The sequence below is a fragment of the Nicotiana tabacum genome, chromosome 17 (genome assembly GCF_000715075.1).
Source record: "Nicotiana tabacum cultivar K326 chromosome 17, ASM71507v2, whole genome shotgun sequence".
Taxonomy (NCBI): domain Eukaryota; kingdom Viridiplantae; phylum Streptophyta; class Magnoliopsida; order Solanales; family Solanaceae; genus Nicotiana; species Nicotiana tabacum.
In genome coordinates this window covers 6,622,239-6,638,107 of record NC_134096.1, presented here as the reverse complement: position 1 = coordinate 6,638,107, position 15,869 = coordinate 6,622,239, and the positions used below count along the sequence as shown (strand labels likewise).

The following is a 15,869-nucleotide window of genomic DNA, read 5'->3' as shown; positions in this document are numbered from 1 at the left end:
GTTTTTCGGTTGACATGTCTCTACTTTATTGGTTGGGTTGCCACATCGCATTTGGTTTTTTGAACTGATTGTTGGTTTAGTGTTAAGTAGGCACATTTCTTACTAAAGTCAGGTGTTAAATAGGTCACACGCTTACTTAGTTAAGGTTCCAGGGGCAGCATATGTATTCAGCCAAATTATAACCATCACAGTTTAATTTCCATAACGAAATTCCTTCTCCCAAACAATCTAAATACTTGTATATGAGTTAAAAGATACATTCATGGTACAATAATAATATTTATTACATCTATCCGAGTGTACATGTGTAAAACTCTAGCACTTTTTACTCATCATTTCGTTGGATGAGTCTAAAGGCTTTTACAATGGCCAGAAGCTCTAAATCAAAACCAAAACAAAGGGATAATGGAAAGTTGGATAAGCTTTAGTTGTCACATAGAACATTTTCAATATACAACACTTAAAAAGACATCCGTAAGTAGGATAGCAATGTTCCAAACAAACAGGAAATTCTCTCTTTACAAGTGCATGCCATTTACTTTCTGATCGAAAGGAACTCAAAGCTCCGAAGAGGGTCATCACGTGTCCCCTTACGTGAGAATGGTGATGGTTTTGGTTCGATGCCAGGATGAATTCTCTGTGTGGTAGACACGCGGCCATTGCTTGACACTAGTCTGCTCGAGCGACTATCAGTGATGGTGGGATCACCAGAGGAGCTCGGTCTGCTGCTAGAAATGGCAGCCCTTTTAGAAGAGCTTCCATTTCTTGAGGTACGGCCTCTTTCCGAATCAGGTTGCTGCAACATACAAGCAGATTTATTGGTACTTCTTTGGCAAGCATATAATCCAGTCAACAAAATGCAGTGACGGAACTAGGAGGTCTAATAAAGGGGCTAAAAAGCATGCAAGAATACAACACCTGAGATTCAGAACTGCAACCTAAAGCAATTTTTTGCCACCTTTGGCTCTACACTAGAAGCTTCCTTGATTCTATATATATATATATATATATACATACAAGTGTAATAAATGAGAAGCTCTAAACTATTGATTCACACATTGGCTAGTCATTTTTTTTTTTTTTTTGAATACACAGGTCAGCTAGTTACTAAACTGAGCAAGAACAAATAAGGCAACTAAAACAGCACCAACTCCAAAATACAATTGAAAAGAGGGAATGATCAATACCACATCTTTAGATGAAGTCATATCCTCTGAAGTCTTATGTCTGGAATGTTCCCCATGCCTTCCCGTACCCGAAGCATTCCTTCTCGAAAATGCTTCAACAGCACCAGAAAACCTGTCTCGAATATCTTGTCCAACTGGATTACAGAAGCAAAACATGTCAAGCATCAATTAACAATAAATTGTCAGTAGCAATGGTGCCATTTACTACTTCGTTCAAATATAATACCTGTCCTTCCTGGTCTTTCAGCAGATGGCCCAGCGTTTAGTCCGGCACTTCCACCTGGATTCTGGTAACAAGACAATGCATGACTATCGTTCATAATAAGCGAGAAAGAGTGAAAAGTAATAATCGAAATGAAAGTTTGACAAGCACTAACTCGTCCTCTAGTACTGGCACCGATCTGAGGATACTTCAAAATGGTCCAATCAAAAACATAGTCAAATTGATAACCTGATGCAATGTCAAAGATTAAGGTTAAGAGACTAGAATACATATCAAATAAAGACAAGAATCGAGTAGTTACAAACAGACAACCGTTGGACCCAAATTTGTAAAAGAAAAGAGCAGTAGTAGTATTTACCTTCACGGATAAACAAGTCTCTGAAAAGCCTCTTCAAATATGAATAGTCAGGTTTATCTTCAAATCGTAATGACCGGCAATAGTGGAAGTATGATATAAATTCTGATGGATAGGATTTGCATAACACCTGTTACAGTAAAATTGAATCATGTGTCAATTGCCTCATTGCTTGTAGTGAAGAATTTCCACCATAGCTCGACAAGATAATACGGCATAAGGATGGCTGGAGGTGTCATGACAGATGCTCTCGTAATTTACAAAAGGTGATGATGGTGTCACATAACTAAGACCCTCTGATGATCATAACAAGTACCTCTATTGGAGTTAACATCTTCTTCTCACTGATTTTGTCGTATTTCTGCTTCTTGGTACCAGCTTTCAGTCCTTGCCATGGAAGGCTAAACCAAGAAGAAGGTGTCGGAGGTCAGCGAACAAGTCTACAATTTACATTAGGAAGAAACAGAGAGATGCTAAAACGAAAAGGTGAAACCCCTAAAATCCAACCTTCCTCTAAGAAAATACATAAGCACATAACCCAGAGATTCCAAATCATCTCTTCTGCTTTGCTCTGTCCAGAAAAAAGAAAAAAAGGAAAACAACAATTTATGAGTTATAATTGATTCTAAAGCTTCAGTAGTGCCCCTAGTTTGACAACCTAAATAATATACACCTACCAACTCCAAGGTGTGTGTTGACACTGGCATAACGAGCTGTGCCGGTCAGATTCTTGTTTTCTCTGGAAAAATATTGAAAAAGAAAATGTATCAGCGGCAGTCCAGATAGAAATTCATAATTGAAGGAAAGAAACAAAGTGTATAACCAAAATTAGATCGACATAAGATTTTATGATTTGAAGGTAACACAATCTAGTAGTGCCAGTCAGTTCAAACAATCAACGGTTGCAAAGGCCATCAATACTGAAGAACTTTCTGAAGGTTCTTCCTTTTAACTAATACTTGGAAGCAAGAAAAAGTTTTGCCTACAACAATGTCAATGGGATACAGTAGGAGATGAATTGAGTTTCATACTCTACTAATCTAAATGTAGATGCCATCCCATTTTCAGAGATAAATTCATTTTTTGTACTCTAGTTTCTATATGTATTTTGAGTAATATTTACAAAGGAAGACACATGGTTCAATTTCGCGAAATACTAGTAATGATACTAAATTTTTCTTCCACGAGGCTCCCCTCTTTAATGTTTTTGATATCATAAACAACAACAACAACAACAACAACCCAGTATAATCCCACTAGTGGGGTATGGGGAGGGTAGCGTGTACGCAGACCTTACCCCTACCCTGAGGTAGAGAGACTGTTTCCAAGAGACCCTCGGCTCCCTCCCTCCAAGAACTCCCCACCTTACTCTTGGGGTGACTCGAACTCACAACCTCTTGGTTGGAAGTGGAGGGTGTTTACTACTAGAGCAACCCCCTCTTGTCAAAAACACCTTACTAGAAATTGACCACTCAATTCCTTGGTAGTATATTACATAAAGATTAATTAGATCCACTAATCCTATAACCACCTATAGAATGTCATTGATCTTTTTGAAAGCCATATAGAATTTTCTATGACGGTAAACTTGTTAACTGTGAGTTTACTGTTCTGAAAATGCAAGAGTTTTTATCAAGTGTGTGTATGTGTGTGTGTATATATATATATACATATATATATATATATATATATGTATACATATATACACACACACACACACACACAATAATGCTGTACTAAGAAGTCATTTGCCAAATATTTCCTTGATAATTTTTCACGGTGGACAAAGAATCTCCAGAAATGTTGACTTCTCCATTAAATGTCACCATTGCTTGTAATTAGTCCTAAGCAGGCCTTTCACCTAAAGTGAAGAAAGCAACAAAAACATTTATGCCTCAATCCAAAGCTAGTCCGGGTCGGCTATGTATATCTTCATTATCCATTTTGCTTCATTGGACCCCCTTCATTCCAATCTTCAATAGTTTGGGTTCTCTAACTCTAGATTCTCTCAATATATAAAGTGAAAAAAAAGGAACAAAACAAACAATACCTGTATGGTATATGCTTGTGAGTCTGTAGGTCCCTATACTTTTTGGCAAGCCCAAAGTCGATCGCGTAAACCTGTCATTAGTGTGTAGAATTAGTTTTATTGCAATATAACGACTGTCATATTCTGCAACATATCCTTTTCACTTGAAGCCCTTACCTTCAGCACTAATATTTGGTAAGAGTATCACAAACATTGAAGCACAATAGATAGAATTGTTTTATAGTTTTATAAAGTAAATGTTCGCTTTAGAATTGCATTTCCTATTCAAGAATAAAAATAGCATGAACAAATACCTGATTTGCTTTGCGACCTAGGCCCATTAAAAAGTTGTCTGGCTTTATGTCGCGGTGAAGAAATCCTCTTGAGTGCATATACTCAACTCTATTAATCTGAAAATGACACAGATCAAGATTATTACGTAAGACCCATACTCAATAGTTATAAAAAAAAAGCTAATCTATGAAAAGAAGTGGCATGACAATGAACTACTTACTAGTTGATCTGCAAGCATTAAAACTGTTTTCAAAGAGAACTTCCTATTGCAATAGTTGAAGAGGTCTTCCAAACTCGGTCCAAGAAGGTCAATAACCATTACATTGTACTCGCCCTCAACTCCAAACCATTTGAGGTTGGGAATCCCGGCTTCATAATTAATGGAAGAGATAAGTAGTCAATTTTCTATACATAACATTCCCATCCCAAAAGTTCTTTGATTGGACGAAACACATAGAACTAATTGGTTGCTACTTCCACTCTACCAAATATTTTCAAATCAGAACAAACGTCATGTAAAGCGGACAGAAAATAGCGTATTAAGAAATTAAAAGGGCCCATTCAAGCTAATAATTAGCGAAGAAGGGGTCGGTGAGTATGAACTTCCAACAAGTAGCATATAAAGCAGTTGCATCATTATTGGAAAGCTGGGGATATGTTAAGGACATGAAGAAAGACTTACTTCCTCCTTGGAGAAGCATATATATTTTTGACTCGTAATGAAGTTGAGGGTGCTTCGTCTTGACAGATTCCTGATATTTGTGGTAATAAGATGAGATGAACAGCTCCACTAAGTAGGAAAGCAATCTATTATGTAAGATTTTAGATTTAGGAAGAGCAAAACAATAATCATCCGTAAATGCAATGCAGAATCAGGAGAATAGTTGCTCCTTAACATTTTAGTGCTATTACTCTAATAATATTAAAAAGACGAGCTAAATGTCATATCAATAATTCAATCAATAAAATACAGCTCAATCTCAAGTTAGTCGGGGTCGACTATACGAATCATCTTTTCTTTGAATGAGTATGAATTATCTGCATTTATTCCCCTATATTCCGGTTCTCTAAAACTAAAGGTTCTCTAACTTGCACACAAATCTCTATATAGACATAACACAACAACAAAGAAACAACTTAACAGTATGAAGCAAACACTAAGAAGCAAAAGCCATTACCAGCTTAATGGCAACTTCTTCTCCATTCTGTATGTTCACACCTGAACCAATAAAGCAACAACAAACAGAAAAACATAAGAAACACAAAAACAATAGCTAAAAAATTACACTAAAAACACAAAGAAAAATCAAAATCAAAGGAAATGGAGTTGACCATAGAATCAAAATCTACCAAGTGACATACACATACCTAAATAAAGCTCACCAAATGACCCACTACCAATCTTCCTCCCAAGCTTAAACTTCCCACCCACAACATGATCCATGTTGATACAAGATTCAACAACCCCACTTCAAAATTTTCACCAACAACAATTTTCAACAGCCAAAATAAGAAAATATTACTCAGATTTTCACCCCACTTAGATTAATCCCCCAAAAAACCAAGAAAATCCAAGAATCAATAACCCCATCAAAATCAAGAATCCACTGTCAAAGTTCACAACTTTGAATTAAAAAACAAGAAAAAAAGGAATAAAAATCCTATATTCACAAAGAAAGGCCTAACAAATATTGATCAAGATTCAAGAAAATTATTTTCCAGCTACTTCCTTAGATAAATACAAACACCCATCATCTAAAAATACTCAAAAAAGGAATAAAAATCCTATCTTTATGAGCAAAATCACCCCATTGATTAATAAAAATCAAAATCTTTCTGCAAACCCAGATGTAAAAACTAAAAATCTGTATTTGGGTTCTCTTTTTTTTTTCTGCCTTAAGTTTCTGTTTGACAGATGAATCAAAGAAGGGTCAAGAATTCTCGGCAATGGAGAAAAAGAAAGAGAAGGGACAAATGAGCTAAGATTGAGGAGAGAGAGATTTAAATAAAAATAACAATTAATTTTGTGGGAAATAACATTTAATTTTGTGTTGTGGAAAAGCAAGGAGGATAGAGAGAGAGAAGAAGGATTGATTGGATTAATAATATTTTGTTTGTTTCTTCTTCTGTTTTTATTTGTTTATTTATTTCTATATTGTTTTGTTGTTTAATATATATTTAAAAATATATAAAAATGAAAGATTATTAACAGGGAGTACTACATTATGTGAGTGATTTATTAAATTAATAGAGTGCAAATGATGATTTGATGAAAGTTTAGAGCTTTGTCTTCTCAATTTGTCTGCCGCCTAGCACGTCTCTTTATGCTCTGAGAAAAGAATACATTTTTTGTGTAAAACTCTCTAACGACCCGAACTATATATATATATATATATATCAATTGTCACAATCCGAAATTTCCACATTCGGACCGTGATGACGCATAACATTTCACTTGTTAGGCAAGTCAACGTTAGAATAACATTATCCATTTTTAAAACAATTTTTAAATTCATTAATAACAAGAAAGCAAATGCGGAAGCAATTTTGAAATAATCCATAATAATAACGGTATCTAAATACCATCCCAGAATTGGTGTCACAAGTGCACGAGCTTCTAGAATAAATACAAATAAAGGTCTGAATAAAATAAAACTGTCTGGAAATAAACACACAGCTAAAGTACAATAGACGGGGACTTCAGAACTGCGAACGCCATGCAGTTATACCTCAAGTCTCCTTTGATAGCTGAAATCCGAGCAAGTCTATAGTACGCCGCTGGGACCAACTCCAAAATCTGCACAAGAAGTGCATAGTATAGTATCAGTACAACCGACCCTATGTATTGGTAAGTGTTGAGCCTAACCTCGACGAAGTAGTGACGAGGCTAAGACGGTTCACTTACATTAACTTGTACGCAATATTAGTAACAACAACAATAATAGGAATAAATCAAGTAATTCATTTATAATAATTGAAGGTAACTCAGCAGTCATAACCAATTATCATTTTCATTATTTTTGTTGCAGCGTGCAACCCGCTCTTACAATATATCCACATTCAGTTCTGTTGCGGCGTGCAACCCGCTCCTCCAACATATTCATTTTAATCAAGTCTGTTGCGGCGTGCAACCCGATCCTCCAATATTGACTTTTAATAAGTCTGTTGCGGCGTGCAACCCGATCCTCCAATATATTCATTATAATCAATCATGTTGCGGCGTGCAACCCGCTCCTCCAACATTTATATTTACCAATTCTTATAGAAGAAATTTTCCCAATAAATGTAACAATTAATATAAAATTACAAGACAATAAGCATACAATAATTATGGTTTAATTATGAAGCAAACAATGACAAATAGCAAATTATTATGGAAATCAGGAAGCAAATAGGCAGTTTAATATTTATTATGCTAAATGTCAAATAACAATTAAGGCACATAATTCAAATAGCATGTAACAATTAATGCAGGAATTCAAGAATTTATATTTGCAAAGAATAAGAGAGAAATAATTATTATAATAATTAATTTATGATTAAAAACAATTTATGATTTTTCAAGTAAGTAGGCAAACAATTAATTTGACGATGTATAGACACTCGTCACCTCGCCTAAACGTCGTTTACATGCAATTCGCATAACAAACAATTTAAGGGTTCTATTCCCTAAGTCAAGGTTAACCCCGACACTTACCTCACTTTGCAAATTCCAATCAAATATTCAACCACAATTTTTTCTTTATAATTTGCCTCCAAAAGTTTCAAATCTATTCACAAACAATTCAATATATTCAATACTAATCATAGGAATTAATTCCATATGAATTTATAAATTTTCCTGATAAAAATCCAAAATTCATTAAAATATTTGGCAGTGGGACCCACATCTCAAATCCCGAAAAAACTCACAAAATTCGAATACCCGTTCCGATACGAGTTCAACCATACCAAATTTGTCTAATTCCGATATCAAATGGACCTTCAAATCTTAATTTTTTATTTTTGGAAAGTTTTACAAAAATTCCAATTTCTTCCATCTAAATCCGAAATAAATGATAAATATAGACATGGATTTGTGAAATACAATCACTATATGATAAAGAGCACTTACCCAGACCGAAATCGTGAAAAATTCATTTGAAATCGCGCCCTAAGCCGAGTTATAATTGAGGGTTTGTGAAAAATGAGAAAAATCTCGTTTTTGGTTATGTTTTAAGTCACAGGGGTCAGGCCTTCTTCGCGTTCGCGAAGAGTAAACTGGGCAGCTGGATCTTTCTTCTTCGCGAACGTGAACGCTTGGTCGCGAACGCGAAGCGATGTGGGCATTACCCTTCGCGAACGCGTAGTGTTAGGCACACCTGGGGAGGGTCGATCATTCCTTCAACGCGAACATGAGCTATGCCTCGCGAACGCGAAGGCCGGGAGGGAGGAAACCTTCACGAACGCGAAGTAGGACTCGCGAACGCGATATATATCACTTGATTATTATTAAATAATATAGATTTTCACTTTAATTTTTAAATTTTAAAGTTAAATTGTTTGATTGTATAACATCAAATTTGAGTAAATATTTACCATCACCCGCCACCCACTTGATCCATTCATCACTAAAAAATGTATGCTTAAAATGTATCTTCCTTGAACATTTCCATTTTCTTGATTTTAAACTTTTTCTGAACATAAATTTATTTTCATATTACTTCATTCGTCTTATTTTATTCTTCAGTATTTGACTTAAGAAGTAAGTTTACAACTTTACTATTAACTTATACAAATGTTATTTCAGTGATACTGTAAAACTATTACAGTTAGGAATGTTGATTTAATAGAGAGGATATTACATCAAAGTTTAAAATTTATATTATGGTAAAATATAAACGAGATATAGATTAAGATACAAGTAGAATGGTAACAATTTTTTTTAATGTTTAAAATGAGAGGAATATCGAAATGTATAAATTTATAACAATCTCACCGCGTATTACTGATTTTGAATCTTGAATTCGCATTATACTAGCAATAGTAATGTGATCACTTTTGGTGATTTATAATGTTGTTGTTGTTGTAGTAGTAATATAAGTATTAGATCGTCTGTTATTACAATTTGATTTGTAAGTGAGTTTAAGTTTGGGATTCTAATAGTTGTATGTATTAAAGTTTCATTTTATGTCCTAAATTGATATTTATATAAGTATCATAAAAATTACTAGCTATTTTTAAAAAAGTAACTTTAACTTTGTCTAAGTAGAGACAGTAAAAGGACCAAGACAATATTATATGTGTCAAAAGAGTTAGGAAAATGTGGATATAACAACTGCCCAACAATCTCATTAATTAATACTTCGATTAACTGTAGCAGCAGCAGTACATAAATGTCCCAAGTCCCAGCTGGTGATTTGTAAAGTGTTGTCATGTCTTGCAAGAAATGCATTATTAGAAATCCTAAAAATGCATCACCACCTTTAGATCTTGAAACTTGATAAGTAATACTGCTCCCTTACGAATTAGAAAATGCTTTGTTGTGTCTTAATTGCAGTGGCGGAGCTAAAATTTTCACTAACGGAAGTTAAAATTTGAGAAAAATATTTTCCCTATCACGATAAGGGAAAATATTTTCCAAAACTCTTTTTAAATCTTCCTCCCATTCCTCATCCCCACCAACCCCTATCCCCATCCCCACCCACCCCAACCTCGCCTTCCACCCCACCCCGCCCTAAATAAAAATAATATTAATAGTACTTTCTTTTCATGTTATAGATAGATTATTATTTTTTTTAGCAAATGAGTATTTTCTTTTCATGAGATAATTTTTTTTTTCATTTTAACAAAAAACATTACTCTTTTTTCAAGATGTAGAAAAAATATTTTTTTCATTTCAACAAAATGGTGTAGTAAACAGTATTTTCTTTCATTTCAACAAAATGAGTACTTTATATTCATGTTGTAGAAATAATACTTTTTTTTTCAACAAAAAAAAAGTATTTTTTTTATAGTTATGGAGCATTAATTTCAACGTTATTTTTGCGTAAAAAAGTAAAGCAACACATTAATTCCTTTAGGTTTGTGTGAATTTTTAGAAGAATAATTAAATTCTTGAAGAAAATAGAGTCATGAAAATGTTGGGTATTTAGAGGAGAGGAAGGGAGAGCACAAGAAACATGAGTCCGGAACTAAAGTGTGGTTGTTTTGGACTCAAACGACAAAAATAGGTGAAAAACAAATTGACTACCATTTTATACGCGCTGTATTTGAACTCAAAATCAGCGGGAGGTATTGCGCATATGTAGGAAGCGCTATATTACAGCGCCTCCTATATATGCACTATACCTACTTTAAAAGTGGGTCATCTCCTTCCCCAACCAGAAACCAGCAGCACACCCAAACACCCAAACCAGTGCCACCCCCCCTATTTTTTAAGCAAAAAACTCCATTGGAGCCCACCCATCCCATAAAAAGTGTATCTTCTCTGTATTGTAGCAATCTAAACACCGGATCCAAGACGTTGTCGTGTAGTGGATCTCGTATATTACTAGTTTCGGCCCCCGAATCATCAAATTTTCACATTTCAAAAAACTTTAAATCGATATATTCCGACATACTTTTTGGTAAAACTCATATATATAAAATGCTTAGTAGTTGTTTTTTTATTGTGGTCTATGTCTTTTTGTGATTTAATTAATTTGTTATTTTTTATCCGGATTAGATTATTTATGTGCTAAAAAATTAGTAAAAAAGGATAAATTATTATTTTATGAATGATTAATGTTATATGTGATTTTGTGGCGCTACTCAGGCTCAGGTTTGTTTGTATTACTATTATTTCAATTTGTTTTTATGTCATTGATTAATATCTAAAGTGTTTATATTTGTTTAAAGATTTTGTCATCGCCCGTCATGGAGGCCACATTGTGCGATACTGACTTGTCAGAGACGAATGATTGTATTCAGGAGCCCGCTGAGACCATGGTATGACCATTAATTTTTATTTTTTTTGCTAACACATATGTTAGTAATTTATATTTCATATACTAAAATATCTTATTATTCTGTAGGTTACTGTTGGCCCAATGACCGCTTCTACCGAGTCTGCCAGCCTTACTGACGATCATGCTGTAGTGCATCCTCCGATAAAGAGGCGACGTGATGAGGATGATCCTGATAGCGTAGCCGGGCGGGATGTGATGCACCTCAAGCTAGTCAATGTTTTAAAGCATACAGGATGTGAGATTCATTGATATGTATTATTAGTTGTATATATGACATTAAATATATAATAACAACATTATTTATATTTTACATAATTTGCGCATGTGTTTTTATTTCTAGGGTTATTTATTAGTTTAATACTAGAACACAAAAAAAATGACAACTTAACATAAATTTAAATTCGTTACCAATTAAAGATAATACATGACACGTACAACATAAAAATAAAATACTACACTAAACGCATCCATGTGTTTGTTTAGTCACTATCTCCCATTATTCTATGCTTCAACCATTTAAATTTCTCTTCCAACTGATTTTTTTCTTCTTCTGCCTCTTTTAGTTTCTTTTCAGTATGATAGCTTTTCAGGTCATCAACTTTTTCAGTCCGACAACATTTTCAAGTTGACATGACAATACACATAGCGCATATTGGTGAGGCGTTATGTTTCACGTGATAATGATTCTTTCGGGTACAAGTGTGTCCAGCCTTTTTAGGTCGACAACCTTTTCAGATCAACAATTTTTTCAGGTCGACATGACAATACACTTAATGCATATTGGTGATGCGCTACGTTTAATATACAAGTTCGTGCAATATAGTTCTTCTTAAGTTGAATCAAGAGATCAATATTCAAAGACCATTTGAAGAACCATTACATCATCCATTTCAGAAATGCCACTTACATTTAATAAGTGGTTTAAGAAGAGGCAAAGAGGTAAAGGTAGTTCAAAAGATCCACATGGAACATGTCATAACACAATCAATCCTTACCTTGAAAAAAAAATGCTAGGTTGTTATACAGATTTGGTTGATGACAAGTGGTATGGTGTTCTACGTCCCTTGGAAAATAGGCCTATCAATACACACATTGATCTCAAAGTTGCAGGGCACATTATTTAGGGCGAAGCGCATTCTACTGTTACACCCCATATTTTCGTACGTGAAAGTACGCCATAAGTAAATTGATATAAGCTCGAAAATGAGATGTAACATTTCGCATTTTCGTACGTTAAAGTTTCGTTGTAAGTTAATCGACGTAAGTTCGGGAATTGGACTATTTTGAGATTATAAGCATTATGCTATTTCAAACAAGTGACGAGTAAATTCGTGAACGTGAGAGGGTAAGCAAATCGAAGAAAATGAATTTCGTCGAAGTTTGACATTTTGGGATAAAATACAGTCCAAGCTATAATACCCGATATTTATAGACTTGTGCCCTATAAGGTACCGCATGACCATGATAGTAAGGTGTATAAGGTGTTACTTAATGATTTTGATGGGATAATTAACTAAGAATTAAAGTCTTTGGATTATGTTTAAGGGCCCCAATGTGGCAGCCAAGAAACTTGGTTAAATATGACTCTTAAGTCATAAAGTAACGTGGCACCCTTAGAGAATTATATGGATTAGTCATCTTATCATGTGGGTCCCACCTAAAGGTTAAATAACCTTTCTAATTCATAATTGAATTGCTCATCTCTGAAGATCAAGCTTCAGCAAGGTCCATGAATTGCAATGGCAACGTGAGTATTTCAAAACATTTCATACAAAGTTAACATTTCTTTAAGCCTTCAGCACGTGAATTGCATAGATGCATTCACTTTAGCAATGCAAGCTAATGTTTGCTTACGCCCCCTTAAAAATTAGAAGATACAACATCACGCTGCAGAGAGATTGCATACGTGATTTACAATGGTCAGAGATGTAATGTGATATTTTGCGATTCTAAGGAAGTACGGTGTAATCTTTCTCGAGAATATCATATGGATTTTTCCCTACTTCGATCTGCCATTACGTGTTTTCGCAAAAGACGCGTGTTAGAGGAATTGTCAAGAGAATCGGTTAAGGTATGTTAAGGCTATCCCTTCTTTCTTTTGGCATGATCCAAATGATATAAATGAAACAAGCAAAATACGCAAGTTTCATAAATGACTCTATTCATAGAAGTATTAGGGGTGTCTGTATTTTTGATTTCCCATGTGAATTATTATTATATCTTCTGTTCATGGGTCTCAGAAAAATATGTATTTGATAAAGTTTATCCGAAAGGCATATTGATTTTATGACATTCCGAAAGATCTTATTAACGTATTTCTCATGCATTGCATATATTTATACATGTGCATTGACCCATGACTAGATGGCATTATATACGCGTATATTATATGTATATGGGATATGGAAAAAGGTTACGGCATTATATACGCACCACCACCTGATCAGCTGGTATACGTTGATGATTTGCCCACAGTGGCCGAGATGATATGATGGGATGCCCTCGGGGGCTTGATGATGTTATGTACGCATATACCTGTGCATGGCATAACATTTATACGCATATGCATGGCATTATAAATATGAAATGATTTACAGAGCTATTCAGACATACGTGTTGAGTCTTGTATTCCATGTTTCTCTCATGTCTATTATTTACTGATTTTCATTACTTACATACTCGGTACATTATTTGTACTAACATCCCTTTGCCGGAGGACGCTGCATTTCATGCCTGCAGGTCCCGATAGACAGGTTGAGAGCCCTCCAAGTAGGCTATCAGCTCAGCGGAAGATGTGGGTGCGCTATATTTGCTCCGGAGTTGTTATTTGGTTAGTATCATTAGGACATGTATTGATTGATATGGTGGGGCTCTGTCCCTACCATTATGATGTTTATGTACTCTTAGAGGCATGTAGACAGATGTCAAGTATATGAAAGATTGTACGGCCTTGTCGGCCTATGTTCAGTGTAAGAGTGCTCATTTTGGCCTTATAGGCTCATATGCCTTAAGTATAAGTTGGTATTTCATGTTGTATTTTACTTGTCTCACGGCAGCCTATCCAGCTTAATTATTTATGATAGTATGATACAAAAAGATACGTTATGTTGGTACTCGGTTGAGTAAGATACCGGGTACCCATCGCGGCCCATCAGTTTGGGTCGTGACAAAAATGGTATCAAAGCAGTTCTGTCGTAGGGAGTCTACAAATTGTGTCTAGTAGAGTCTTGTTTATGGGTGTGTTGTGCACCACACGTATAAGCATGAGGCTACAGGGCATTTAGGACTGTCACTCTTTCTTCTTACTCTAGATCGTGTGGTAGAGCTCAGTTGTAAGAACTCAATTTTCTAAACTCTATCTTATTCATAATACAACGATACCTATATCTAGAAAGACGGTTGGTAAGAGATATAGCTGTGGAAGAGCTGAGTCAGAGGAACTCAATTTTTGCATCATGCTTATGATGGATAAATATGAGGTATTCAACAGATCATGTGTGTACTAAGATGTGTAAGCTTCTTGATAAGGACCCCTAAGGCAAGAATGTCTATCCACTCTTACGATAAAAAGGAATAAGAGAATCAATCGGAAAGTAGACACAAGTTTCAGCAAGTAAAAGAAGCAAGATGAAAAAGGGTACGAGCTACCCAGCTAATGAAGATTATAGCAGAGAAATATAAGCATTTGAGTTACCTTCAACAATAACAGAGGTATGTACAATTGGCCACACCCATCTCATTTATACCCTATGGGGGCTAACAGGATTAGTATAAGAGAAGGCAGGATGTTAGAATCTAGCTGGGATTAGGGTAACCCAAAATGGTGGATGGATTGTTAGCATTAGCTGACATTTCCGAAGGATATTGCAAATGTTCTAATATATCTCCTTGTAAGACACCCAGAGGGTGTACTCTAAAATAGTACAGCTAGATATGAATACTACAAAGACATGCACTGGAAGCCTTGAAGGGATAAATATTACCTTACTGTAGCTCCCGTCCCTAGTAGAGAGAGAATGTTAGGTAACCCGAAGAGCCAGTAGATGGAGCAAGGGGAGCTAAAAGCAAAAGAATGTCTTGTTGAAGTTTTCAGAATAAAGTGATAGACATAAATGTTAGCAGGGAAATAAGAGAGAGTTAATGAAGCATTATGAGTAAGATGTGATACATGGATGAAAACGGTAGACCAAAAAGATGACAGTATTACAGAGTCTATAGTCAAGTGAAGGAAAGGACGAGAGGTGACAGGCCTTGAGATAACAAAAGAGTATAGGCCATAAATTCATATCCTCATTTCGAGAAATAAGTTCGTGAGTCCAACGTGATTACCAAAAGGAAAAGCTAGACCCCAGAGTAATAAGAAATCAGCATGGACTGATGAACAAGATAAGCTAAACATGAATTAGGGACTGAGTGATTTGATAATAGTCGGCATTATGAGAATTTCAGATTTGCGTCCCGGCAATAATGGAATGGACGACAGAAGAATAACCTTTGAAGGTCATTTAGGAAGATGCTTCCCTAAAGCAAGCAAGGTGAGCAAAGTTAAGCTTAAGGGACTGTATGTGCTAGTTACACTAAGTGTCACCCTCGCGAGTAAGGAATTTCGTTATCCTTGGTACAAAAGGATTACCGCGAGGCGAGTAAGGATCATCGATGATGTGAAAAGATGCCAAAGTTCAGAAGGTAAAACATCTATACATAGATCATTGTAGCACTAAATCTTAGTGATCCCCTAAAGGGAGGAATATTGAGTGATGTGGAATTAAGTCAGAATCAAGTGGTTCTAGTA

General features: G+C 35.2%; 1 protein-coding gene across 1 annotated transcript; it reads right to left on the bottom strand.

Moving 5' to 3' along the window:
- Nucleotides 1-214: 214 nt before the first annotated feature.
- LOC107794712 (casein kinase 1-like protein 10) lies at nucleotides 215-6,209 on the bottom strand. Its single transcript, XM_016617236.2, has 14 exons — nucleotides 5,457-6,209; nucleotides 5,267-5,307; nucleotides 4,771-4,840; nucleotides 4,309-4,457; nucleotides 4,109-4,204; nucleotides 3,816-3,886; nucleotides 2,443-2,504; nucleotides 2,273-2,336; nucleotides 2,082-2,166; nucleotides 1,769-1,895; nucleotides 1,565-1,638; nucleotides 1,414-1,474; nucleotides 1,188-1,321; nucleotides 215-796 (listed from the first exon to the last, which is right to left on the bottom strand). The coding sequence occupies exons 1-14, from the start codon at nucleotides 5,530-5,532 to the stop codon at nucleotides 536-538; spliced, it is 1,371 nt and encodes a 456-aa protein (XP_016472722.2). The 5' UTR covers nucleotides 5,533-6,209; the 3' UTR covers nucleotides 215-535.
- Between the last annotated feature and the right edge of the window lie 9,660 nt (nucleotides 6,210-15,869).

Excerpts from the sequence above, each read along its gene's own strand:
- LOC107794712 (XM_016617236.2), bottom strand. The coding sequence starts at position 5,532 with ATGGATCATGTTGTGGGTGGGAAGTTTAAGCTTGGGAGGAAGATTGGT. Across the intron at positions 2,505-3,815 it reads CACAAGCATATACCATACAG|AGAAAACAAGAATCTGACCG; the intron begins GTATTGTTTGTT and ends ATATTTTTCCAG. Across the intron at positions 1,896-2,081 it reads AGATGTTAACTCCAATAGAG|GTGTTATGCAAATCCTATCC; the intron begins GTACTTGTTATG and ends TTACTGTAACAG.